A 27347-nucleotide genomic window follows, 5' to 3' on the forward strand; every position below is an offset into this window, starting at 1 on the left:
ACAGCTGTAGGAAGAATATGATTCATTCCAGCCCTTTCCTTCGCCGTTAAGACACGAGTCCCAGGCCCGCTCATCTCGGGGAGACCTGCATCAGGCATACACTTCTGTCCACTCTGTGACAGCAGGATAGCAGAGAGCCGCTGAACACAAAAGACAGAGAAACACCAACCATGTATGTCTCGACAATATCGACGCCCTGAGCTATGCCTTTTTTGATGATGCATCGGGGACTGGTCTGCGTGTTGCAAAAGGAAAGAAAATGTTCTCATACATAAAACAGGGCCAGGAAGAGGTTCCATAAAAGGCAGGGGTGCCTGTCTGAGGTGGCTCCCTACCACTCATCGGAGAGGACAGACGATTGAAATACCAAATCAGCAGGCAGCCACAGATTGCTTCCAGGATCAACACAGATTGTGCTGCCAGGGAAAGCATTCATTGAACTAGCTCTTCTGCAAGATCAAGGGTGCTAGGCCAGACTTTCCTGGAGACTTCTTCCTCTTTCAGACTAGACAGAAGGATCAATGGGTATGCAATAGCTCTCCATCATGGTGCATTGCTGCTGGACAGAAAGCAGAGGTATCCCACAGCCTTACATACCTGATAGGGACCCTGATTGCAACCACAGTAGCTGCTCTCCATGGTGTAGCTTCTGGACACCCCCATCTCTCTCCACACCACTACCCGGGCTGTGGAGGCCCGAGATTTCTCCACAAGGAAGCTGCAGCTGCTCATGGTAAATGCTGGTGCGAGTTTATCAAGGATTTTGGGAAGAGTCTACAATTAAGAAAATCAAAGTATGGTGAGTTGCAGAGGATTGCATCTATGCATCATTAAAAAAATAATAACTTCTTAGTATTAAGCATCTGAATATATCAAACACTTAATATATGCAACTATAAATCTTATATCAATCCTAAGTATTGAGTACCAATTTTTAAATCCTCTTCTGTAGTTATTGTTACTGTTTAGTTGCTAAGTCATGCCTGATTCCTTGTGACCCCACTGACTATAGCCCGTCAGGCTCCTCTGTCCATGGGATTCTCCAGGCAAGAATACTGGAGTGGGTTTCCATATCCTTCTCCAGGGGATCTTCCTAACCCAGGGATCGAACCCAGGTCTCCAGCATTGGCAGGCAGATTCTTAACTACTGTGCCGCTTGGGAAGCCCCTTTTATTCATTTTAAAGATGAGGAAACTGAAGCTTAGAAAAGTCAGAAAGAATTAGCTTAAGTTCAACTACAAAGTGGGTGGGATGGGATCCAAATGCCAACATGGCCAACTCCAAAGACTATGATCTTTCAACCTCATCGTCCTGCATCACTATGAACCAGTGTTGCAACATATACCTAGCCTCATACATTACTGTGCTGAGCCCCATGGGAAGCCACGGACTTCACAGGGACCTGAAACTTAGAGAGTGGCTCAACCCAGACTCCCTGTTTTCTGGCTGGATTTTCACTTATTTCAGACATATGGACCACTGGTGCTTCTTAAGCAGGAGCACATATAAAGTTACTTTTTTTCCTGAAAGAGTATAACTGCCAAAATGAACTTTTTAATCTCATCCTCTGATCTATAAATCTGAAGTCAGGCCAATTATAAAACTTATAGAAATCCATACTCTCTGGATTCGTACATACCACATGAGGTCACTTAATTTCCATTTAGAAGGTAACTGTATGTCCTGTGCGTGTGTGCAGTCTTTTTAGTCATGTCCGACTCTCTGCAGCCCCATGGACTGTACCTGCCAGATTACTCTGTCCATGGGATTTTCCAGGCAAGAATACTGGAGCAGGTTGCCATTTCCAATTACAGGGGACCTTCCTGACCCAGAGATCGAACCCGCGGCTCTTGCTTCTCCTGCATTGGGAGGCAGGTTCTTTACTACCGTACCACCAGGGAAGCCAGAAGGCATCGATAGACCCTAGTCTATCTAGAGAGAGGGGACGACTAGCCCCCTGGACCTTCCCAACCCCCAAGGATGGCATCCCAGAGTTGATAGTATACCAATACTACACTTGGACAGTTCAGAACTTTTGTGATATGAACACGGAGGGTTCTCTCACTTTTGGTGTTAGCAAAATCTCCAAAAATTAGCACATAGTAAAAAAGTATACAGATTAGATAAGAAATGGTATAATGTCAGTCTTTGGACAAATTGCTGGGAGAAGCTGGAGAAGTAGAACAAATGGATGAGAATATAAATTAAGGAACTATTTTTCAAGAAATGCAGTTTTTGTTTATTTCTAGAGCATTGAGCAAATCTCTTAATATCTCTGGTTCTTACTGTCCCCATGCTTAACATAGCTATCAGATTAATATAAGGATTAATATAATTAATTATAAAAACATTGGGCATAAGTATATATTAATGTGTTTATTAATTCAATCTACTATGATCTCTAAGTTCCTACATAGGCTCCAGACCTATAGCATCATAATTTTAAGGGAAATGAAGTATTAATGTTATCCTCAGAGTTTCTCCAATTCCTCCTAATTGATTTAATCTATCCACTCTTGGGGGCTTCCCTGGTAGCTCAGCTGGTAAAGAATCCTCCTGCAATTCAGGAGACTACAGTTCAATTCCTGGGTCAGGAAGATCCACTGGAGAAGGGATAGGCTACCCACTCCAGTATTTATTCTTGGGCTTCCCTAGTGGCTCAGACGGTAAGAATCCACTTGTAATGAGGGAGACCTGGGTTCAATCCCTGGATTAGGAAGATCCCTTAGAGGAAGGAATGGCTACCCACTTCAGTATTCTGGCCTGGAGAATTCCATGAACAGAGGAGCCTTTCATGAACAGTGGAGCCTGGCAGGCTACAATCCATGCAGTCACAGAGTTGGACATGACTGGGAGACTTTCACTCACTCACTCATCCACTCTTGGAGCTTCCCATGTGGCACCAGTAGTAAAGAATCCTCCTGCCAAAGTGGGAGACACAAGAGATGTGGGTTTGATCTTGGGTTGGGAAGATCGCCTGGAGTGGGAAATATCTACTTACTCCTGCATTCTTGCCTGGAAAATTCCATGCACAGAGGAGCTTGGTGGGCTACAGTCCATGTGGCCGAAAGAGTCATACACAACTTAGTACACATTATTCTTGTCCCTCTTTTCCCATGATCCCTCACACTGTGTTTTTCCTTTAAAGTGTTCATCATAATTTTCTGTATGTAACTAGTTGCTTATTTTCAATCTCTTCTGAAGCCTAGAAGTTCCATGAAAGCAGGTCTGTATCTTCTCTGCACATGGATCAGTGCTGCTTATAGGGAGTACTTCATAAACTATTCATGGGAAAAAATAGACTCTGCTTATCTAAGCCTTTAAATGACTGCTTAAATAGACATAAATAGAGAACATTTCTAGTTTTGAGTCTGTACAATACTGTATTGAAAACTATAGCTTTGTATAGTCTGAAGTCGGGGAGTCTGATCCCTCTAGCTATGTTTTTCTTTCTCAAGATTGCTTTGGCTATTTGTGGTCATTTTTGTTTCCATCAGTTCAGTTCAGTTCAGTTGCTCAGTTATGTCTGACTCTTTGCGACCTTATGAACAGCAGCACACCAGGCCTCCCTGTCCATCACTAACTCCGGGAGTCCACACAAATCCATGTCCATCGAGTCAGTGATGCCATCGAACTATCTCATCCTCTGTCATCCCCTTCTCTTCCTGCCCTCAATCTTTCCCAGCATCAGGGTCTTTTCAAATGAGTCAGCTCTTCACATCAGGTGGCCAAAGTATTGGCATTTCAGCTTCAACATCAGTCCTTCCAATGAACATCCAAAACTGATCTCCTTTAGGATGGACTGGTTGGATCCCCTTGCAGTCCAAGGGGGCACTGAAGAGTCTTTTCCAACACTACAGTTCAACAGCATCAATTCTTCAGTGCTCAGCTTTCTTTATAGTCCAACTCTCACATCTATACATGACCACTGGAAAAACCATAGCCTTGACTAGATGGACCTTTGTTGACAAAGTAATGTCTCTGCTTTTGAATATGCTATCTAGGTTGGTCATAACTTTCCTTCCAAGGAGTAAGCGTCTTTTAATTTCATGGCTGCAGTCACCATCTGCAGTGATTTTGGAGCCCAAAAAATAAAGTCAGCCACTGTTTCCACTGTTTCCATACAAATTGTAAAATGTTTTGTCCTAGTTCTGTGAAAAAAGCTGTTGGTAATTTGATAGGGATTGCATTGAATGTGTAGATTGCTTTGAGTAGTACAGTCATTTTCACAATATTGATTCTTCCAATTCTAGAACATGGTATATCTCCCCATTTTTTGTGTGTCATCATTGATTTCTTTTATCAGTGTCTTTTAGTTTCCTGCATACAGCTCTTTTGCCTCCTTAGCGAGGTTTATTCTATCAACTAAAGTGATTGAGAATACTTGAATATAATTTCAATTTATCAATGCTTTGCCTTGTTGCAAAAAGTTTAATCTGACATCATTTAAATGATCTCTCCTTTCTTAAATTAAGTGAATCTTCTTTTCTTAGCTAGTATATCTCTCTCCAAAAAATCACACACTCTATTAATGGCATGAATTTGGAAAACTCCATAATCTATGATCTCTTTACTGGAGCCTTGGAGCCTGGAGGATGTGAAATTTACGAAGTGCAATGGGAACATCCTTTTACACCTCTACAGTGGCAATTTATCCATTCATTAAATAATGGGTGCCACACCATCTCATTTACAGTAAAGTCTTTCTATTTCCTTTTTGATTTTACACAGATGGATCTAGGTCAGGGTGAGCAATGAAGATGATGATAGCTAGGATAACTGGAGGTGATTTGATATGTTTTGTTTTTAAATGATTAGGAAATTGATGAACTCTACACATGAATTGATCCACTGGAGACTTACTGCAATGATTCCTAGGATCCCCCAGCTTGAGTGGGGAAAGAAGGCTTGGGACAGTCGACTCTTCCCCGGACACTTTCTCTGTGTCTTAAACCTAATTTCAGTTTCCCAAACATTGATATTGTTGTTGTTGTTCTTGCTAAGTTGCTTCAGTCGTGTCCGACTCTGTGCGACCCCATAGATGGCAGCCCACCAGGCCCCACTGTCCCGGGATTCTCCAGGCAAGAATACTGGAGTGGGTTGTCATTTCCTCCTCCAACGCATGAAAGTGAAAAGTGAAAGTGAAGTCGCCCAGTCGTGTCTGACTCTTAGCAACCCCATGGACTGCAGCCTACCAAGCTCCTCCATCCATGGGATTTTCCAGGCAAGAGTACTGGAGTGGGTTGCCATTGCCTTCTCCTAGATAGCTTTTCACTGAATGCTTACTATGCATTTTGCATTCATTAATTCATTCAATCATCACAAGTCTTTGGGGTAAGTTTTATTGTGTGTGTGTGCTCAGTCATGTCTGACTCTTCGACCCATGGCCTGTAGCCCACCAGAATCCTCTGTCCATGGAATTTTCCAGGCAAGAATACTGAAGTGGTTTCCCATTTCCTCCTCTAGGGCATCTTTCCGGCACAGGGATAGAACCTGCATCTCTTGTGTCTCCTGCATTGGCAGATGGATACTTTACCACTGTGCCACCTGGGAAAAGATGCAAGTTTTCTCATTATTTATGAATATTGTTAACTTTTTTTTTGGAAAAAGAGAGCAAAAATTCGTGGTGACTCTATATTTAAGGCTGGATAGTATAGATTCTTTAACTCAAGATGTACTACTCATAAGAGATAATTTTATATAGGTCAGCATGATCTGGTAAGATGAAATGTTTTAATCCAAGCTAGTTTTCTAAGTAAGATTATGCAGTTAAGCTTCTTGAGTTTATCACCAGTACTCTGGTTGAGCCTTAGAGTAAATAGGACATGGAAGATAAGCTGCTGTTTCTGCATTAATAGCCTTGGGGGAATTCTAGTGATCAATAGCAGTTATGCTTCTAATAGGCACAAATGAAGAGGGGGGAGCAATTCAGGACACGGGAAGTATTTTCAGGTGAAATAGAAGTTTGGTGGGTTTTTTCCCCCTTTTCATACTCACTAACCCTGAAGGTATTTCATATTCAGTAAATTCATATATCCTGAATAATAAGTGGTTGAAAGTGAAAGTGTAGTCTCTTAGTTGTGAGAGACTCTTTGCGGCACCATGGACTGTAGCCCACCAGGCTCCTCTGTCAATGGAATTCTCCAGGCAAGAATACTGGAGTGGGGCTTAACCCTGGGTCTCCTGAATTGCAAGCAGATTCTTTACCATCTAAGCCACAAGGGAAGCCCCTAAGAAGAGGTTGGTACCATCATAATTGTGATATCATAACTGCAGTAAGAACTATATATATTGGCTCTTCATTCCCAGTTCTGACATGAGATTCCTAAAACACTTGTAAATTCCTATGTGATAAGAATAATAGGAGCATATTTGCTTCTAATAAGGGGACTCTGGGTGGGCTCCTGAATCACTCCTGGATCAGGGCTGATCACTACTTCTCTGTGAAAGATTAGAGATGGAGTTAATAAATGGTCAAGCCCATGTGAAGAAGTTTCCATAAAATCCAAATAGAATGCAAGTGGGGGGAACTTCCAGATTGGTGAAGCCTTCCATACACTGGAAAGTAATGTACCCCCACTGCGATTCCACACTTATGGAAACTTGGGGCCCCCCATATCTATATATCTTTTCAAATGGCTGTTTATCTTGTCAGTGACAGTTTGCCACTTGCCATCCAATTCTACAAGGGTTAAATCATGAGCTACTGCAATTTTATGGACTCAATTTTTGTATCTCCTCATATCTAGAAAAGCACCATAAAATTCTTCATGGTGACGATTCTCCTCATGACTAGCAGAAAACTTCTGCAAAAAAAAAAAAAAAAAAAGATGTTTGATTGCATGTATTACCCCTTCACTAAAATCACATATATACTGACCTTCCCTTCTGCCTCTCTGGAGCAGTTTTGCAGAATTATCTGGGGTCCTATCTCCCAAGCTATAGTCCTCATTTTGTCCTCAATGAAACTTAACTGGAAACTCTCACTTTGTGCACTGTTTTAAGTAAAAAACCTGTATCCTTTAGCATATCCTTAACTAAACTGGGAAATGTAAGTAAGTGTTCCTTTGAATACTATGAACTATTCTAGGAAATAATCAGACCCAAAGGGAAGGAGATCATGGAAACCCTTGATTTGTAGCTGAGTCAGACAGGAGTTGTGAGTAACCTGGGGACCTACTACTTGCAACTGGCATCTGAAGTAGGGGGATATCTCCTGGGACTGAGCCCTTAACCTGAGAGATCTGATGTTATCTCCAGGTAGGCAGTGTTAGAACTCAGTTAAATTGTAAGACACTCAGGTGTTGTCACAGAATTGCCTGGTGGAGGGGAAAATGCAAATAGCTGATCCTCAGCAGTATCAGAAATGGACTTCCCAGGTGGTGCAGTGGTAAAGAATCTGCCTGCCAATGCAGGAGATTCGGGAGACATGGGTTCTATCCCTGGGTCAGGAAGATTCCATGGAGAAGGAAATGGCAACCCACTAGAGTATTCTTGCCTGGGAAATTCCATGGACAGAGGAACCTGGCAGACTACAGTCCATGGGGTCACAAAGAGTTAGACATGACTTAGCAACTAAGCAACAGTATGAGAAATGAAGCGTTCTGTGTCAAAGGAAAGGAGAAAGACAGAGGAGGTGAACCAGGTTTTTCCAAGTCATTTTTTCCTTTTCCTGTATAAATTTGAAAGAAAGGCCAATTTTTATTTATTTATATTTATTATTTTTTTTTTTGATAACTTGACCTCTTCTACGTCTTCCTAATACCCAGTAAGCAGCAGCTTGTCTACTTTATCCCAACAGGAAGAAGTCCTTCCTTCCTTTCCCCTCCTTAACCTCATCTGAGTTCAGTGTGGGGATAGCTGATCTCTAGCTACTGGAACCCAGAAAAAAAGAGAATTAGGTTCAGTGGATCACTGTCTACTTTTTATAGTATGCTCACACAGAGGGATGTGGATGGTGAAATGCCTTAATATTTTTCATCCCTTCATATTTATTTAAGATCCTTTCCAATTCAGTATCATTTTGTTCCTTCTGTAAATACATAACAGGGGCAGTATTTTCATTATCCTTGTTTCACAGGTGACAGAATGGCAGTTCAGAGAGGTGATGTTAATGGATCATAGTCACACAGTTAATAATTACAAAGTCAGGAATTAAAATGAGGTTTCCTATCACTATATCACATCATACAGGAAAAAAAAAATTGAAAGTAACCAGGTAGAAAGACATTATTCATCAAAAGTGAGGAAAAGATACACATGCCTTCACCCTGCTTGTGCTATAATCCTATAGTTAAAATAATCAAAATGCTTATTCAGGAAAATAATGGTTGAGGCAAGTCTCAAAGGCAAGAATCTGGACACAAAATTTTTGATGTCATTCCCCCTAATGACTTACCCGGTAGCTGACATCTTCCGAGAGATTCGATGTACCTGCAGTAGCCTCTGCTTGCCACAAGGTCTCTTTTATGCTACAGCCATAAAGGAATACATTTTTCTTTTGGGAGTGGCCATGGAAATCACAGAAGACCTGCAATGACCAAAGAGAAACTAAATCTGCTAGTTTCTTATATGCTTAAAATGTCAACTTTCTTAGGTAGATACTGTTTACTTAGCAGAACCAGACACATGGGGACCACTGTCGACTTCAGCAAGAGTTCTGTAGGTAGAGTTATCAAGGATGAAGTTAGGTTGGAAGGACCTCAGGGTCAAACAGGATGTAAAGAAATATAATTCATGTAAAGCTCTTCTGAGAAGTTTTCTTATGATGAGGGAGGAGACAGGGTCCAAACCAGAAGAGGAAATAAGAAATAACCTTTAAGAAATATCTATTTATATCTCCCATTCAGTTTTTGACTGATTTTTTTTATATTGAGTTTTGTAAGCAGATTGTACAGTTTGGAAATAAATCCTTTGTCAGTTGCTTTGTTTGAAAATACTTTCTCCCATTCTGAGGGTTGTCTTTTCATATCATTTATGGTGTTCTTTGCTGTGCAAAAGCTTTTAAGTTTAATTAGGTCCCATTTGTTTATTTTTCTATTTTTGTTACTCTAGGAGGTGGGTCAGAAAAGATCTTGCTGTGATTTATGTCCAAGGGTGTACTGTCTGTTTTCCTCTAAGAGTTTTACAGTGTCAGGTTTTATATTTAGCTTTAATCTATTTTGAGTTTATTTTTGTGTATGGTGTTAGGGAGTGTTTTAAATTAGAACTTTTATATGTAGCAGGACCAAGAATCTATTACGTAGAATGAAAATCAGAAAGAGAAAAACAAATACCATATATTAACACTTATTTGTGGAATCTAGGAAAATGTACAGATGAAACTATCTGCAGGGCAGGTATAGAAATTCAGAGGTAAGGAATGGATGGGTGGACACAGGGAAATTGAGGGGGTGGAATGAACTGGGAGGTTGAGTTTGACATATATACACTGCCATGTGTAAAACAGAGTCAGTGGGAACCTGCTGTATAGTACATGGAGTTCAGCTCGGTGCTCTGTGATGACCTAGATGGATGGGGGGAGGCTTGGAGGGAGTCTTAAGAGGGAGGGGACATATGTACACATACAGCTGATTCACTTTGCTGTACAGCAGAAACTAACACTACATTGTAAAGCAACTGTACCTCAATTAAAAAAAAAAAAGAAATCACCTTTAATAGTTTTTCCACACAAACTCCAATTAATAAATATAGAAGAAATGAAGTAAATAGAAAATCACCATTAGAACACCGTTTAATAATTGCTGGCAAGAAGGATGCCAAAATTAATGATAAAGATTTGTGGAGCAAAGGGATTATTTGCATAGTGTCAAAATCTCTCCTCCAAGATGTTAACTACAGAAGGAAAAGCAATAACTTTACCATGGAGAAATCTGGCCGACATTACCTTAACCAAGTAACCAAGGTAAACATCACCAATAACAGACGCGGTGACAAAATTCATATTGAAGAAAAGTTTAAAAATGACTAGCACTCTTTAAAATCATTGAGGTCATGAAAGACAAAGAATGTGTAAGGGATTCTCGCAGAGGAGAAACTAAGGAAATATGAAATCTAAGTATGATGAGGATTGTGAATTAATCTTGAAACAAACAAAAAAATTGGTCTGCAAAGCTTGTGAAATCCATATGAACTCTGTCATTTCATTTATAGCAGTGTTCCAATATTAACCTTCAGTTTTGATAATTGTACCATAATTGTGCAAAACATTAGCATTAGGGGAAAGTGGATGAAGTATGTATGTGTGTGCTTAGTTTTTCAGTTGTGTCAGACTCTTTGCAACCCCATGGACTGCAGCCCACCAGGCTCCTCTGTCCATGGGATTCTCCAGGCCAGAATACTGGAGTGGGTAGCCTTTCCCTTCTCCAGGGGATCTTCCGCACCCAGTGATCGAACCCAGGTCTCCCGCATTGCAGGCAGATTCTTTACCATCTGATCCACAAGGGAAGTATATATGGGTATTGTCTATTTGGGGAACTTTCCTAAAATTATTTCAAAACAAAAATGAAAAAATTATACAGTATAATATTTAGTTAAAATCTAGAATGCAAAGTTAGGTTGTTTCAACATCAAAAATAATTCAATGTGATTCACTACATTTATAGACTAAAGAAAGAACTAATATGATAATCATAATAGATGCATAAAAATGTTTGATAAAATTCAATACCCATACAGGATCAAAAACTAACAAACAATCTTATAAGATAGGCTCAAGGCTCAAGGATATATTGCGCAACACAGTTAAATAGTCAATATTTTGTAATAACAGTATGTGGAAAGTAATCTATAAAATTGCATAAAAATAAAAAATGTAAAAACATATGCATTTACAGACAGAATTTCCTTAACCTAAGAACCATTACCTAAAAAACAGTTAATAGTATAATTTTTGATGAAATATTATGCTTAATCCCTGAACTCAGAAAAAGACCTGGCACTAAGATTCAATTGTAATTGATGGTATAATTGAAGAAAAATAAAAATAAACGTAAGAGAAAAAAACAGTATAAGATTTTAAAAGAATAAATAAAATTGTCTTTTATCTCCCTATATAAAGATTGCTAAATGCAGAATATAAAAAATCTATACATACAAATTATTGCAAAATTGCAGGTAAGAATGTCAACATATAAAAATCAAGTGCATTTATAAATACTATAAATGTACCCAAAAAGCCTAAAGTTTAAAACAGTATTTTATATGCCATTAAATATGAAATGACCAAATTGTCAACTTTTGCTGGATCATAAAAAAAAGCAAGGGAATTCCAGAAAATCATTTAACTTCTATTTCATTGACTACACTAAAACCTTTGACTGTGTGGATCACAAAAAACCTTGGAAAACAGTATTTAAAATAGCATAAAAGCATGAAACTCATAAGAATAACAGACATTATTATTGGTAAAATAATACATCAATTGATCAATAGAGATATTCCAAGGAGAGTCTCACAGTCACTTGATTCATGACAGAGTTTACACACTGGTGCAGTGGGAAAGGACGGTTTCAGGAGGCTTGAATCCCCAGGTAAAATATATAGAAAAATAGAAGTAAATATTTATCTTCATAATATGTTAAAATGTATCCACATAAATTATAGATCCTAACATGGAAGATAAAATAATAAGGTCACTTGAGGGTAACATAGGTTACTATGTATGACCTTGGAGCTGGGAAAGAGTTCTTAAGGAGGACGAAAATAAGAACTAAAAATAAATAAAAACATTAAAAAACTAGATACATTTCATTGAGAATTTCTTTTGAAGCAAAAACACCAGGAGAAATGTGAAAAGGCAAACCAAAGAGTGAAATAATATACGTGCAGATAGATATCCAACAAGTGATTCATCGAGAATGCATACATGTATCAATAAGAAAACAACAATTAATGGACAAAAAAAGGAGTTCCGAATGGCTGTTAAGCAAATGAAAATGTACTCAACCTCAGTCGATATCAAGGAAATATAAAACCACAGTGAGACGCAACTGCATCTAATGTGTTATTAGGACTCCTAACATCATGAAAAGAAAACAGCAGAAGTGGAACTCTCAAACCCAGCTTGTGGGACTATGTCACCATACTGCTACTATAGAAAACAATTTGGGAATGTCTTCTAAAGCTGAATATACACGTATTCTAGAACCTGCCCAACAGAAATGCATACATTGGGCACGAGAAGATAGCAAGAATATATTGGGTTGAACAAAAAGTTCGTTTGGGTTTTTCTGTACCATCTTAAGGAAAAAACCTAAAGAAAAATTTTGGCCAACCCGTACACAGCAGCACTATTTTTTCGTAGCCTAAATCTGTAAGCAGTAGAATTGATTAATAAATTGTGCTATAATCATTCAACAGAATACCATCCAGGATTGACAATGCAAGAACAAGCTAGATATGAAAAAGCACAGCTGTATGATTTCCTTATATGACATTCAAAAACAGGCAAAACTATTATGCTGAAAGAAGTTAGAATAATGTCTATGCCTGAGGGTAGGAGGACATTACATTATGGCCTGGTGTCTGGGTTGTGTGTGGTGGTCTCTCTTGGTTTGCTTGACAGTTGCATGGTATGTTCATTTTGTAAGAATTTACCAAGCTGTAGAGGTGTAATCTGTGTACTTAACATTAAAATAGGATGCATACACACGTCTGTGTTTCAAAGAGACAGAAGTCCCAGAATTTCGTTGAGGCATTTCCTCACATTTGTTCCTTAGTTTCTAGAATGTAGTCTTTATGTAATAAGTTAAGTACACAGGGTAGGTAACTGAAGGTGCTTGTCAAATTTGCTAATGATACAGAATTGAGGATAACTGAGGGAAGAATGGGCTTCTTAGCTGGGCTAGTGGTAAAGAACCTGCCTGCAAATGAAGGAGACATAAGAGACATGGGTCCAATCCCTGGGTCAGGAAGATCCCCTGGAGGAGAGCATGGTAATCCACTCCAGTATTCTTGCCTGGAGAATTCCATGGACAGAGGAGCCTGGTGGGCTACAGTCCACGGAGTCGCAAAGAGTTGGACACAACTGAAGCTACTACACAAATATGCACAGGAGAGTAATAATGACCTTGAATGAGTGAAAGCACAGTAAACAAGTAAGAGCGGAAATGATAAGTGGCAAAAGGAGCAGAATTCGTGGAAACTGAAACACTTAAAGTAGAATAAATGCAGCTCCTACAATTCAATGCAAACGAATAGTGGCAAAAGGAAAGAGACGTTCAGTGTAGCAGTAGGTTTTGAATGAGAGATTTGGAGGTTTTAAATGACAGTTTGCTCAAAATGAATCAGTAGCCATGGATGTCAAAATTAATCATAAATTGCTTCTGGAGAAGTTAAAGTGGTCATGCCTTAGGAGAGCAATCAGTCTGATATACCGCACACTGGTCAATTTATATCTAATACAGTGCTTTTCACTTCTGAGTGTGGCATTTAAAAATAAGCCAGGATGCCTCAGTAAATTGAAATCAGAAAGTCAGGGAAATGGGAATGTTTATAAACACAGATCAGGCTTCCCGGGCGGTACTAGCGGTAAAGAACCCACCTGCCAGTCCATGAGACATAAGAGACTTGGGTTTCAGTTCCTGGGTCAGGGAGATACCCTGGAGGAGGGCATGGCAACCCACTCCAGTATTCTTGCCTGGACAATCCCATGGACAGAGGAGGCTGGTGGGCTATGACTGAAGGGACTTAGCATTCCTGCACATAGAAACACAGATCAACTAACAATACTGGAGATGCTTACCCTAGCGGGGGAAAAAGCTCAGTAGGGTCTTGAGCAGCCCTCCAAATTTCTAAATTCTCCCATTTGAAGCATGAATAAATATACTTGCTATCATTTCAAATGACAGAGGAAGGCAAAAGGAAGGAGAATATGTACCATGGAAGTAGATTTCAGTCGTTGAATATTTATTATCAGCAAGAAATAACTTTCAATGATTAGAGATGTCCTGCAATGTGGTGTCACACTTTTAAAAACTTTGTTCTCTGGAACTATTTTAGCTAAGGCCAGATAAATTGCTATCAACAATGTTGTTGGTTGAGAAGTTAGATGAAATGAGCCTGTTTTCTGGTATCTGATCAAGTCCTTTCGTTTACTGATTGAATAAGAAGCTGTTGACATTAGGAATGACCCGGAACATGCAGGGTTCATGCATGGAGCCATAAATAAACATGCATATGTAAAAAAGATAAAAAAGGGCAAAGAAGTAGATGGTCTGCTCAGTCATAATGGGAAAAGATGAAAACTAATTCTTGAAGATTAGGTCAGAACTGATAAGGTGTGGTAGTTGATGGGCTATGTAAGCAGGGAAGAATTCAGAGATGTCAGGACTGATATCTGGAGTCAAGGTGGTTGGAGTCATCTGCGAGGTGAGAGTTTTAAGAACTAAAGGACTTGAAGATATTCTCGATAAATTTACCTTCTTTCTCTTCTCCCTCTCTCTCTTAATTTTAAATAAGAGGAAGCTACTGGGCTTCCCTGGTAACTCAGATGGTGAAGAATCTGCCTGCAATGTGGGAGATCTGGATTTGATCCTGGGGTGGGGAAGATTGCCCTGGAGAAGGAAATGGCTACCCAGCCCAGTATTCTTGCCTGGAGAACTGCATGGACAGAGGAGCCGGGTAGGCTACAACCCACGAAGTCGAAAAGAGTTGGGATCAACTGAGAGATTAGCACTTTAACTTTTACTTTTTCTTCAAAAAGCTACTATTTTATTGGGGGAAATTTTTTAATTGCATTGTGAATTTCCTGTTAGCAGAGAAGTATTTTAGTTATTTTTTTCTCTTCAAAAAAAAAGGGAATTTTATTATCGGGGGAGGAAGGAATCCTTAACTCATAGTTTCAAGTTAAAATCTTAGGAGAAAATAAAATCTCTCCAGCTTCTAGATATCATTGAGCTGTGGGTGTTCCATACAGAGTTGCAAGGATGGAGTTGGTCCAAAGACAAGACAAAAATAATGAAAAAGCAGCGGAGAAACAGTGAATGAGCAGAATAAGTCGGGTTGTAAAGGCTGAGATAATTAGGCAAATGTGCAGAGAAAAGCAGAAACCAGAAAATGTGGCCACAGAAGGAGAAAATGAGAGATTGACGGAAGAAGTGTCTAGGGTTTGGGTGTTTTCCAGCTCTGGTTAGACCTTATTCGACTTGTTCAAAATTGCCACCTTGGTTTCCTTAAGCAGGTTTCCGTTGTTTGCAAAAAAAATAAAAATAAAAATCCCCCAGGATGCTTCTCCATCCTATCTGTGCACTGGATTCTCCTAAGGAGATTGTAAAAATATCAATGCCTGGAGCCGACCTCCAGAGATTTTGATTTAATTGGTCTGCAGTGACACCAGGGTGACGGGATTGTTAAAAGTTTTCCAGGTTTTTCTAAATGTGCAGCCAGGGTTTAGAGCCACTGCATAGGTCTCGAGTCTAGAGCGGAGGGTCTGACATGCCAAGAAGCAACGGAATAACCTGGAGGACTGGTTGCATCATAGACGGTGGCCCACTCCCCAGCAATGTGGCTACTGAAGCAAGTCTGGGTGAGGCCCAGGAACGCGCGTATCTAACAACCCCAGGTGACATTAATGCTGCTGGACCTGGGACTATGCTTTGAAAGCCTCTAAAGGAACCAATCAAATAATTGTTCAAGGTTTAATCTTCTGCCATCATGAATTTCCCACCAAGTTTTCTCTCTCACGCCTCAGTTTCTCCCTGTGAATAAACACCCACCATTCTCATGAAAAGTGTGCAAACAAATTAGGGCTGTGTCTTAGCAACAGATTTCTCAGCTGAACCAGAAGCTATGCCTCCGGGGTGACAGGTGCTCCTTAGCTGCCGAACTCAACTGGAAAAAAAGAATTTTATTTTTTTCTGATCCTTCAGATCCTGAAAGCTGACATAAATGATAAATTATAGACCTCTGCACCTGTTGGAATGAGCTCCGCTCTGCCCTAGGAGTTCTAGTGGCCCCTCAAGATTGAAAATAAAGGAGATGGAGACATTGATCTACTTATTGCTCAAATGACATCCCTAAAAATAAAGGCACGTTAGTTATAGGAAACATGTGTTACTCTACAAACAGGGGGCAATTACAAGACAAATTATCAAGTTATTTCAGTTAAGGAAGCTTTTTTCTTTCCGATTGGATGACTTAATACTCGTCTACTTCCTTTCAGTAAAAATCTGTAAGGAAATGTGTCCAGTCATGACACTCTAATATCCATGCATTAATAAATGGCCCTATCTTGCTTATTCATCAATTGATTCAACAAATATTTGCTGGGTGCCTGCACTGTGGCAGAAGAAATTAAAATTTTAATATAAGGCAATACTGCCCTCAATAACAATGACAAGAACAACAGTAGTTAATTTATTGGAGACTTACAATGATTCAGATACTGTGCTAAACATTTAATATAGATTATCTCATGATGAAGTAGGTGCTATAATTATCTCCTATTTTGCAGCTGAAAACTTAATTGCAGGGAAAAAAAAAAGTAACTTGCCTAGGCTTGCTCAAGTTCACACCACTATTAAGTATGTGAGCAAGTAATTGAACCTGAGTTCGCTCTCATCCAGACTTCATGTTTTAAAACACTTTTTAGGTCGATATTGCCTTTTCCAGGAGCAGTTTTACTGGGATGATCCCACAAGTGAATGTTGCTGTTAATTGCTAAGTCATATCCTACTCTTTGCGACCCCACGGACTGCAGCACGCCAGGCTCCTCTCTCCTTCACTATCTCCTGGAGTTTGCTTAAATTCATGTCCATTGAGTCAATTATACCATCCAACCATCGGTCGCCCCCTTCTCCTCCTGCCCTCAATCTTTTCCAGCATCAGGGTATTTTCCAATGAGTTGGCTCTTCACATGAGGTGTCCAAAGTACTGGAGCTTCAGCTTTAGCATCAGTCCTTCCAGTGAACATTCAGGGTTGATTTCTGTAGAATTGACTGATTTGATCTCCTTGTAGTCCAAGGGACTCACAAGAGTCTTCTCCAGCACCACAATAGGTGAACATATTACTGTCAGAGGAGAAAGACACACAGTTCCTCTGGGAACCCAAATAATGACAAGCTGCACAACTCCTGGGGTGTCTTCCACCATGTACTCTAAGGAACAGCACCCCTGAAGTGTATGATGTGATGGTCCTAGGATTCTTTAGGGGGTGATACCTAAGATGAGCTCCACTGAATGAGAGCTGTCCAAGCAAATGGAAAAATGGGAAACGACTATGCACATGAAGAACTGCAATCACTCAGAATAAGACTATAGAGTGAAAGAGAGTGGATCCTGGGGACAGGCAGAGGTGGGCAGTGATCAGATCCCCGATGTGCATGCTTCTCATTGCAGGATGTTTGGACATTTTCCCAACGGTGGGGAAGGAGCCATCAAAGTATTGTGGTAAAGAGGAGTCATGCACTCAGGTCACCAGAACTGGAGTAAGAAGGAACTGCAGGAGGACTTCCCTGGCAGGGGGCATCCCTGGTAGCTCAGATGGTAAAGAATCTGCCTGCAATGCAGAAGACCCAGGTTCAGTCCCTAATCCAGGAAGATCCTCTGGAGAAGGGAATGGCTACTCACTCCAGTACTCTTGCCTGGACAATTCCATGGACAGAGGAGTCTGGCGGGCTACAGTTTCATGGGGTCACAAAGAATCGGATGCGACTGAGCAAAGTGATCTTCCCTGGTGGCCCGGTAGTTAAGATTTCACCTTCTGATTCAGGGTGTGTGAGTTCGATCCCTGGTTGGGGAGCTAGGATCCCACATGCCTGAGGACCAGGAAACCAAACCACTTTTAAAAAATGAAAAAAAAAAAAAAAAGAAGCACTATTGTAACAAATTCAATACAGACTTTATAAATCATCCACTTCAAAACAACAAACAAAAAAACAACAAAGAATGAATTGCAGGGCCTGAGACCAGGCACAAGAGAGGGCAAACGCTTACTTTAAGGGAGAAAATGTAAGTATGGATACAAAGGATGTTTGGCGAGAGAGTAAGAAAGTAAAATCTATAGGAATTAGAGACTAAATGGATTCACAGGCTCAGTGAGGAAGAGGTTAAGAATGATACCTAAATTCTCAGATTACGTAAATAGGCAATATGATGTGCTTTTCCCCAAGGCAAGGGACTTGGGAGAGACATGGATCCGAAGCTCTCGTTTAGTTAAGTTTTGTTTTCTTTGAGCCAGAGTGGTTAGTCTTACACTTGTTCACCCTGAGCTAAACTGAGTCCCTTGTGCCTCACTTTCTTCATCAGCCAAGGGTATGCTGTGGATTGGATTACGATTTTGAAATCAGACTCCCATGCGTCTCCCTAGTACCTTTTCCAGTGAATTCCTGTCTGAACTAAATTGCAAGGTTAATTTAATTCATGCAAACGTGTGTTCCATCATTTCTTGCTCAGCAAAGAGGCTGTTGAGGGCCCCATTACTATGCTGCTCACACACCTTCACCATCTTTCCCTCCATTCCTTGGTCCCACCCTGGGTCCTCTATAAGCTAATTGGGCACCTTGTTCCAGAGGTTACTCCCCCCTCATCTCAAGCCCATCTCTCCTAGCCATTCCCCCCACTCCCATGGTTCCACTGTTCCTGATTGTTTACTGCTCTGTCTGCCAGCTTTAAGCTGCTGTGTTTTCCATTCCTGACATCTGGGTCTTGTTCCTGCTTCCTGGCAGCAAGACCTCTGCATAATTTATACCCTTGCCACAAGAAAATGAAGGCAAGGCTGAAGCTCGAAGGAGGCTAATGCTGGGGGATGTGATGGAAATCCAAAACCACGATGCTTCCAATTAAACCAAACAAGTCTCACTACAGCCCTGGAGATTCCAGCCTGAGTACAGTATTTTGCAGACAACATTCAGCCCAAGTTCTTGAGCGGAGTAAACCTCTCTAGGAGAGAAATGCTATTAGTGGAGTGCTTAGTTATCCAAGAACCCTGTTTGCAAGACAAGATTTCCCAGTCCTTTTACTGACAGGTGTGATCTCTTCTTAGCAAGAGATTCATCTGAGTTGTCAGCAGCACCATTCATGTCTGAGGCTAACCACAGGGGGCACGTGCAGAATTTATTCCTATCAATACCTAAAAGAGGCAAGGTGAGAGTGAGGGTTGGCTTCCCCAGCGACTCAGCTGGTAATGAACCTGCCTGCCAATGATGGAGATGCAAGAGAGGCAAGAGAGGCAGGGTTGATATCTGGGTCGGAAAGATCCCTTGGAAGAGGAAATGGCAGCCCACTCCAGTATTCTTGTCTGGAGAACGCCAGGGACAGAGAAAGAAGCCTAGTGGGCTACAGTCCACGAGGTCACAAAGTGTTAGATAGGACTGAGCAAATACACAAACACAGCTGAAAGAGGATCTGATGTTCTTTTCTCTTTCCTAGAGTGAGAGATTTTCACTTAAATTGGGCCATTATGGGTCAAAGTTCCAACACGGTCTTAGAAAAGCAGCCTTACTTACACATCAGCTTTGTCCACCTCCAGTGGCTAATCTGGGGTGAAAATTTTCCCATTTAACTCAGCAGAAGGCATCAGTAACTAATGGGTTATGAGATTTCTCACAGTGGGACCCTTTATTAAATATTATAAAATGCTGCTGGAAGTTTTCTGCCATTCCAGAGTTAGGTATTATAATGTCCTTCTTTCTAAAATAGCTCAATTACGTTGACAAAGCCCATGCACATTAATGCAACATCATGCAGTCTAAAGTGTGGCTTTGTTTTGGATGTAGCACCGTTCTGGGAACTAATAATGATTTTAACCTCTGCGGTTTATTTAAATGTTTGATATGGGCCAGTCACACTGTTAAGGTTCATGACATACATGTTTAATCAGTATAAAATTCCTGAAAGGAGGCTTTCATTCAAATCTACAAATGAGGTTCAACTTAGTATTGTGCTAAAGTTAAAGGAGGTTAAATGACTAGCACATAGCCACTCATTACTTAATCTTTATTCTGGTAGCATGGGAACAATTTTAAATAAAAAAATATGGGATCAAATTATTATTATAATTTTTTTTTTTTTTTACCCAGGACCTCCATGTTTTCTGTTGCTTGTTTCTTTTTTGGTATGAGGATTTTTTTCCCCTACTTTATCCTCAAATAGAAAAACAGGAGAATTCTAGATTCAGTACCTTAGCCTGAGTCAAAGAAAATAAGTAACTGTAACACGTGTTCCTCTGCTACTTCTGAAGAATAGACTGCAGATAAAATAAATTGTGTGTACAGCGTATCCTTAGGTCCTTGGAGACAAGGATTTAGGAAGGGACATGCCATTTCTTCTTGTCCTCTACTTCCGTGCCTTTTTAAAAAAGAAGCTGATGAACTAAAAACATATGCCAGAGGGACAGAATAAGACCAGTAAAATAATGTTAGTAGCTGAAAGTTCTGTTTCACTGGGCCCCAGAGAAGGATAAACCCCAAATACGCCCTCCCTGTCCCCTGGCAGAAGGCAGCCTATTTTGTGTGAGTGGTAAATGGAAATCAATGAGCTGCTCACGGAGCACTGCAATCTCTTTACCAACACGTATTCAAATTCTTGTCTGGGAAGTCCCATGGACAGAGGGGCATGGCGGGCTACAGCCCATGGGATTGCAAAGAGTCAGACATGACTGAGCATGCATGCACGCACACAGCAAGAGCCAGGGGGATGGAAACTGATACCTCTCCTAATTCTGAAGCCCAGATGCTCTGCAGCAGGACAGAGACCAGACAGTTACAACACAGCTCTTCAGGAGATACTGCTGGCCTCGGTTCCTCGGAGCTTGCTGAGCCTGAGCTTTCCACCTCTCCCCAAAGCCGTGTCCTACTGCCCCAGCGTGGCATGTCTCCTGACCCTTGCGTGGAGCTCCTGGAAGATGAATATTTCAGTGCCTCCCACTAGTTGACTGTTAAGGCTGTCTGCTCTTCTGGGCTTCTCCACTTACATACCTCTCCTCTGACTGGAGCCTTCTGATTTCTAATAAATCTTCTCAGCCCCTCTACTCTGTTCTGGCAAAGATAATCTCCCCTAAATTGACTCGCACGCCTTTGTGCTGGTCAATTTTACTTTGAACATCCTCCTTTATCTCCTCGCTACATTTCAAAGCTCTGTGACTTTGCTTTGATTTCGTTAATTCTAAAATAAATGGAAATGGAAGTATGTACAAGTACAGAATTTGAAAGAGTTTTGAGTCAATGAGTTTTGTTGTAACTGACTCTTCATTCAAAATATAGAACAATTTCCACTAATCTAGAAAGTTCCCTCCTGGCCCCTCTTATTGAATCCCCTTCTAGAGGAAACCACTGTTCTGGTCTACTCATCTTAAAACTTTGTATAAATAGAAGCATAGAATATGTGCTTCTTAATGTCTAACTTATTTCACTAAACATGTTCCTGAAATTGGTCTGTGTTTTTGAGTATATCTGTAGTTGATTGCTACTGTCTTTAAGTTTTTATTGTTGAATTGTATTCCAGTGTATAAATATGCCAATAGTGTGTGTTTCTGGGCTTTTGGATCCAACATCTGCAGCATATTTCCTGATCTTCCAACAGGCAAGAGAGACATAAAATGGAAGTTCAGGATGATAGGAAAGGGAACATAAGATCAGTGTGATGTGAGAGCTATGCCATTAGTTAATAAAAGTTTCCTTTCTTTTGCTCTATCTGGTGACCTTCAGACACAGAAATCCCACCAAGTCTTCAATTTCACAAGGAGGAAGATAAAAGAGTCCATAATCAGGCCTGTAGACCTCTAAAGAAAGGATATTTCTCTACTAGTTTATTGTGAGTGCAAGAAAAACCTTTACTCATCAGTCAAGTACAACTCAAACGGCATCTTCAGTCTCTAGCATTTCCATAACCTTAAGGGAAAGTTACTCAAGCCCTCATTTGTGTTCCTACAACTCACACTAACCTTGGTTTCAGTTTTTACTGACAAACTTTGTTTCATTTTTTACTACATGGGTTTCTTCACAGACTTGACTCCACTTTCTACCAAAGAAATTATACAACTCCTTAAAGAAAAGATACCTTCTGGCACCTGGCACAATTATTACACACATGATGTAAATGAGTAGACAAATGGATGACTGCCTGGATGGATGGATGAATGGATGGATGAAAAGATGGATGGATGAATGGATGGAAGGGTAGATGGATGAATCAGTGAATGGATGAAACAATATATGAAGAGGGCTGTATTGCTTATAAACTGAATGAACTGTATGGTCTTTTGCAAGCTCCAGAAGTATCATAACATTGCTTTCTCCCCCTCTCCTGCATTCTCATTAGTCCCAGGAGTTTATATTATTCTACCTGCCAATTTGCAAATGTCTCAGTACCATCTAGAGCAGGTAGAACCTCCTAACCACCAGAAATGGGCTTCCTAATGCTTTGAGAAATATTTCCATAAGAGTCAGTGTTTGTGTGGAGTTACTGTTAATTTGCAACCATGTAGCGCAAGAGACAATCTTGACTCAGTGGAAGACTTCCAGGTAAAGGACAGGCCTGAGTACTGAGCGAGTGACAGTGCTTCTGCTGTCAGAAGGCTGCTTAAATACAGCCACACAGGTAACTGAAAGGTGACGTTGGGCCTAAAGGAGAGCTTTGTAATGCTACGAACAGCATCTGCGCTCAGCTGTTTCTCACCCACCTCTCAGATGGTCCCAGCAGGAAACGAATCTGTGACTGTCATGTTTACAGTTAATTAATGTTTATTTATATTTTTAAACAAAGTTTTCACCTACCATGCTTTAAAATAAATGTTCTGCTCTTCAATTAGAGGTTGTCAGAGTGGAGAGGAATCCTGTTTGTTACGGGTGGAATGTGTGTATGCTTAAAATGTGTATCAGGGTGGAAACTCTTTTTCTGTAAGTCTCTCTCTCTCCTCCCAGAGGCTGAGGCTTCCTACTTAGAGAGACACTTTTCAAGATCTTGACTTCGAGATTGGGGCTCTGCTATGCATGAGGCCCCGGGTAAGGACTTTCCAAGTGGGGCTAGTGGTAAAGAATCCAAGCCAATGCAGGAGATACAGGTTCAATCCCCAGGTTGGGTAGATCCCCTGGAGTATAAAATGGCAACCCACTCAAGTATTCTTGCCTGGAAAATTCCATGGGCAGAGGTGCCTGGCGGGCTACAGCTCATAGGGCAAAGAGTTGGACAGGACTGAGCACATGTATGCAGGCCATGAAGTTACTTCTAGAGAGTAGACAGCAGATTACAGTGTCTCCTTGGATGGAGAATGTGAGTTAGCATGAAAACATGGCACATTTTGACCAATGTAGAATAAGCGTTCTTAAGGGAAAAGCATGTGCTTTATCCTTTTGCAATAAAGCACTGACTCAACAAGCCTGAAGCATGTAAACCCTATATTCGCCAAAGAAAGATCTGACCCTGGACTGGCTCCTGGAAGCTCACCTTGACATCTGTGGAATATCCTGATAGATAAGCGTGTCTTTCTTTACCTGGGACCTTGGGCCACATTAGAAGGTTGACGCCATGTGATATATGGTGGGGTTCTTGGGCCACAAAGTGTCAGCTTGACCTCTGAAGAGCCTGGAGACTAAGATTAGCCACGTGGACACCAGGGCTACAAAATGACTCCTGAGGACTTCCCTGGTGGCTCAGTGGTTGAGAATCCACCTGCCAATGCGGGGGATAAGGGATTGATCCATTGCCGGGAAAATCCCAGTATGTCTCGGAGTAACTAGGCTCACATGCCACAACCACTGAAGCACGTGCACCTAGAGCCCACGCTCTGCAACAAGAGAGGCCACCACGATGAGAAGCCCGAACGCTCCTAGACCCCACGCTCTGCAACAAGAGAGGCCACCACGATGAGAAGCCCGAACGCTGCAGTTAGAGAGGAGCCCTCACTTGCCAAAACTAGAGAAAGCAGCAACAAAGACCCAGTGCAGCCAATATATAACGACCCTCGCTAAAAACCCTGGTGGCTCAGGGGAGCGTCCTTGTCTGACAACATTCTACCTGCGATCACACGTCATAGATGGAGAATTAAGCATTGTCCATACAACTGCCATGGGAGCAGACACCTGGACTTAACACATCCCCTCAAAGAATAAGTGATGAAGAGAGAAGGGGTTGCAGGGTGGAAAGCCAGATTGACTCTACTTCCTGGTGATACCAAGGACATCATCTGACCTATTGTTTTTGAGGTTCAAGTCAGCTTCTAAATTAGATATTCATCCATTGTTTCACTGGATACTCATTGAATGTGCCACTGTTTTAATTGTATAGTATATGGTCAAAAAGTGGTTAATGGTGGAGATGATTGTTTGAATTGGTCCATGTGTGAGCTTCTGCAAATTAGTTTAAGCTCCTTCAGTGAGGTAAGCACTCTAAATCTGTACATATGCCCTCTGCACTTTTGCAGATAGTTATGTTCATAATTGGAAGATGGCAATGGCACCCCACTCCAGTACTCTTGCCTGGAAAATCCCATGGACGGAGGAGCCTGGTAGGCTGCAGTCCATGGGGTTGCTAAGAGTCGGACACGACTGAGTGACTTCCCTTTCACTTTTCACGTTCATGCAATGGAGAAGGAAATGGCAACCCACTCCAGTGTTCTTGCCTGGAGAATCCCAAGGATGGGGGAGCCTGGTGGGCTTCCGACTATGGGGTCGCACAGAGTCAGACACGACTGAAGTGACTTAGCAGCATGTTCATAGTTTGTAGTCCATAAATGATTACTTTCATACAGTTACGTGGCTAGTATCACCTCCTATCTTATCTTGAGCCTAAGCCTCTGAATGTTGTTTTTCATCAATTGCACATTTACTATAAGCTCGAGAGAAAAGCCTACACATGAAAGTGCCTAGAACAGTGACAGAATCATCTTTAGAACTTAGTAAGTGCTAGTTGAATATGAATCTAAACATCTGGAGAATATTTTACTATTTAATAAGATATATACTTCTTGATGAATAACTGGAAAAAAAAACACTAAAGACCCAGGAAATGGGATGAAATGCAGTTTTTTGCCCAGTTTTCAGCAATGAATATTGAACTCCTGGTTTGCTCTTCTTGTCAGTTAAATGGTTTCCCAAAAAGATACACTCAATCTCTAATTCCCAGTACCTATGTATGTGACTTTATTTGGAAAAAGATTCTTTGCAGATGTAACCAAGTTAAGAGGAGCCCATACTGAATTAGGGTGGGCCCTGGTTCACTGTGGGCTTCCCAGGTGGCTCAGTGGTAAAGAATCTGCCGGCCAATGTAGGAGATGCGCGTTCGATTCCTGGGTTGGGAAGGTCTCCCAGAGAAGGAAAGAGCAACCCACTCCAGTATTCTTGCCTGGGAAATCCCACGGACAGAGGAACCTGGTGGTCTACAGTCCATGGGGTCACAAAGAGTCAGACATGCCTGAGCATGTACTCATTAGTCCAGTGGCTGCTATGCTAAGAAAGGAGAAATTTGTACACAGACACACCGAGAGGGAAGATGGCCCTCTGAAGACAGAGGTGGAGATTGGAGCTGTGCTCCCACATGCCAAGGATGCTAAGGACTGCTGGCAATCACCAGAAGCTAGGACGAGGCAATGAAGGCTTCTTTCCCAGAGTCTTTGGAGACATTAGGGGCTGCTGACATCTTAATTTCCAGACTTATAGCCTCCAGAAGTGTGAAAGATAGGCTGCTGTTTTGTCTTTTTTTTAATCTATACAGTTTGTGGCATTCTGCTATGTCAGCCTTAGGAAATGAATATGCCCCCATTACAGCTTGTCATACACAGGTCTTAGGCTTGTGTCTGGTTTTCCTGCCTGAACAGAAAGTACTCTGTACCCAGAAGGTGGAGGGAACCAGCCAAGAGTGTGGAAGCAGAAGGAAGTGACTCACCATGGGACTCCGACCGATGCTGCCCAGGTAGTGGAGGAGTCCTTTGGCATGGTAGATTGTGGGCTGGAGATGAGCGCTGGGAGACAGCCACTGTCTGTTCAAGTCCTCCCCTCTCAGTGAGCATCTGTGACTGCGGGAACCAACAACAAGCAAATAAATACACATTTAGAAGAAAATAACTTGAGAAAATAAAGCTCGACAAGACAATTAAACTAATGAATCCAACTTCCTTCTGACTTCTGCTCAATTGGCATCCACTGAAGATGCCCAGAAAGATGCAGATCCCAATTGTCGTGATTATTCACAGCTCCCCAGAGAACTGGAAACCATATTTTAACTTGAGTCAGGGTCACCAGAGTTTGAAGATGAAGTTTGGGAAATATTGTTCTCCGCTACCTACTTCCGAGGAGAACAAGTTCAATAAATTTCTCTAGACTCTCCAGTTCCACAAATAATCATTATTAATAATAAGTTGAGATCAATAGATCATGCTGGGCATGTTACATATGCTCTTTCTAGCTGGCCCAGTAATTCTGCCAAGTGGATATTATTGCACCCCAGTGAAGACAGTGACACTTAGAAATGGTTAAATAAATGCCCCCAAATCATGTAACTTAGAGTTAGGCTTTCCATCCGCGTTTGTTTCCCTCCGAGAAACAGCATAGGGTCTTTGTCCTAACACGTTAACTCCACCCTATCCATATAGATGCCACAGAAAGCTTGACATTTACTCAGAGAGCTGGAGGGTCATTTTCAGATACATCATCACGGATTATTAGCTCTAGAAATGAGTTCAAAAATCATAATCGTCCTCATTTGGGAAAAGAGGATGTTCCCATTTGAAAGTATCAAGTCTCTCTACAAAGGTGACACAGCTGGTTAGCGAGAACAGTGACTGCAATTCAGAGGGAAGGAAGCTGAGATGCTGGGTGGTGGGTAAAGGGAACCTTAAAGCCCGGGTCCACCAGTGATTACCAATGGCCGCCCCTTCTCTAGGGAGGCAACCAGAAGTCCCGCTGAGATGTTATTTATTCAATAGGCTGACAGTCAAGGTACCAGAGATTAAGAGGAAGCAGAGCAGCATCTCCATCATCTAGTCCTCCCAACCTCCCTACCCCGATCCCTACTACCACCTCCTGCTGCCCTTGTCCTTCTCTTTTTTAAAACATAATTTTATTTAATTATTTATTTTTGGCTGCCCTGAGTCTGCTGCTTTGCTCAGGCTTTTTCTAGTTGCAGTGAGAGGGTGCTATTCTTCATTGCTGTGTGAGAGCTTCTCATCCTGGTGGCTTCTCTGCAGAGAACAGGCTCTCTGTGTCCCGGCTTCAGTAGCTGCAGCACGTGGGCTCAGCAGTTGTGGCGCGTGGACGTAGCTGCTCAATAGTATGGAACCCACGTCCCCTGGATTGGCAGGCAGATTCTCTACCACTGAGCCACCAGTGATGTCCTGCCCTTGTCCTTCTGTGCTTCAACTTAATCAAACTGCACACCACTCTCCCTGAGAAATTGTGCCTGCTGGTCTCATTGCC

The 27347-nt window shown here is 41.4% G+C and overlaps 1 protein-coding gene across 2 annotated transcripts in view; it reads right to left on the reverse strand.

Moving 5' to 3' along the window:
- The window catches only part of AGBL1 (AGBL carboxypeptidase 1), a 935290-nt gene that overhangs the window by 403486 nt on the left and 504457 nt on the right, over positions 1 to 27347 (reverse strand). For both annotated transcript variants that reach the window (XM_006072797.4, XM_045163819.1), the window contains 3 exons: positions 25819 to 25948; positions 8399 to 8530; positions 598 to 774 (listed from right to left, as the gene is read on the reverse strand). In XM_006072797.4, coding sequence (XP_006072859.4) covers positions 598 to 774; positions 8399 to 8530; positions 25819 to 25948 — 439 coding nt within the window. The remainder of the gene's footprint in view (positions 1 to 597; positions 775 to 8398; positions 8531 to 25818; positions 25949 to 27347) is intronic.

Source organism: Bubalus bubalis, chromosome 20, assembly GCF_019923935.1.
Source record: "Bubalus bubalis isolate 160015118507 breed Murrah chromosome 20, NDDB_SH_1, whole genome shotgun sequence".
NCBI classification, from domain to species: domain Eukaryota; kingdom Metazoa; phylum Chordata; class Mammalia; order Artiodactyla; family Bovidae; genus Bubalus; species Bubalus bubalis.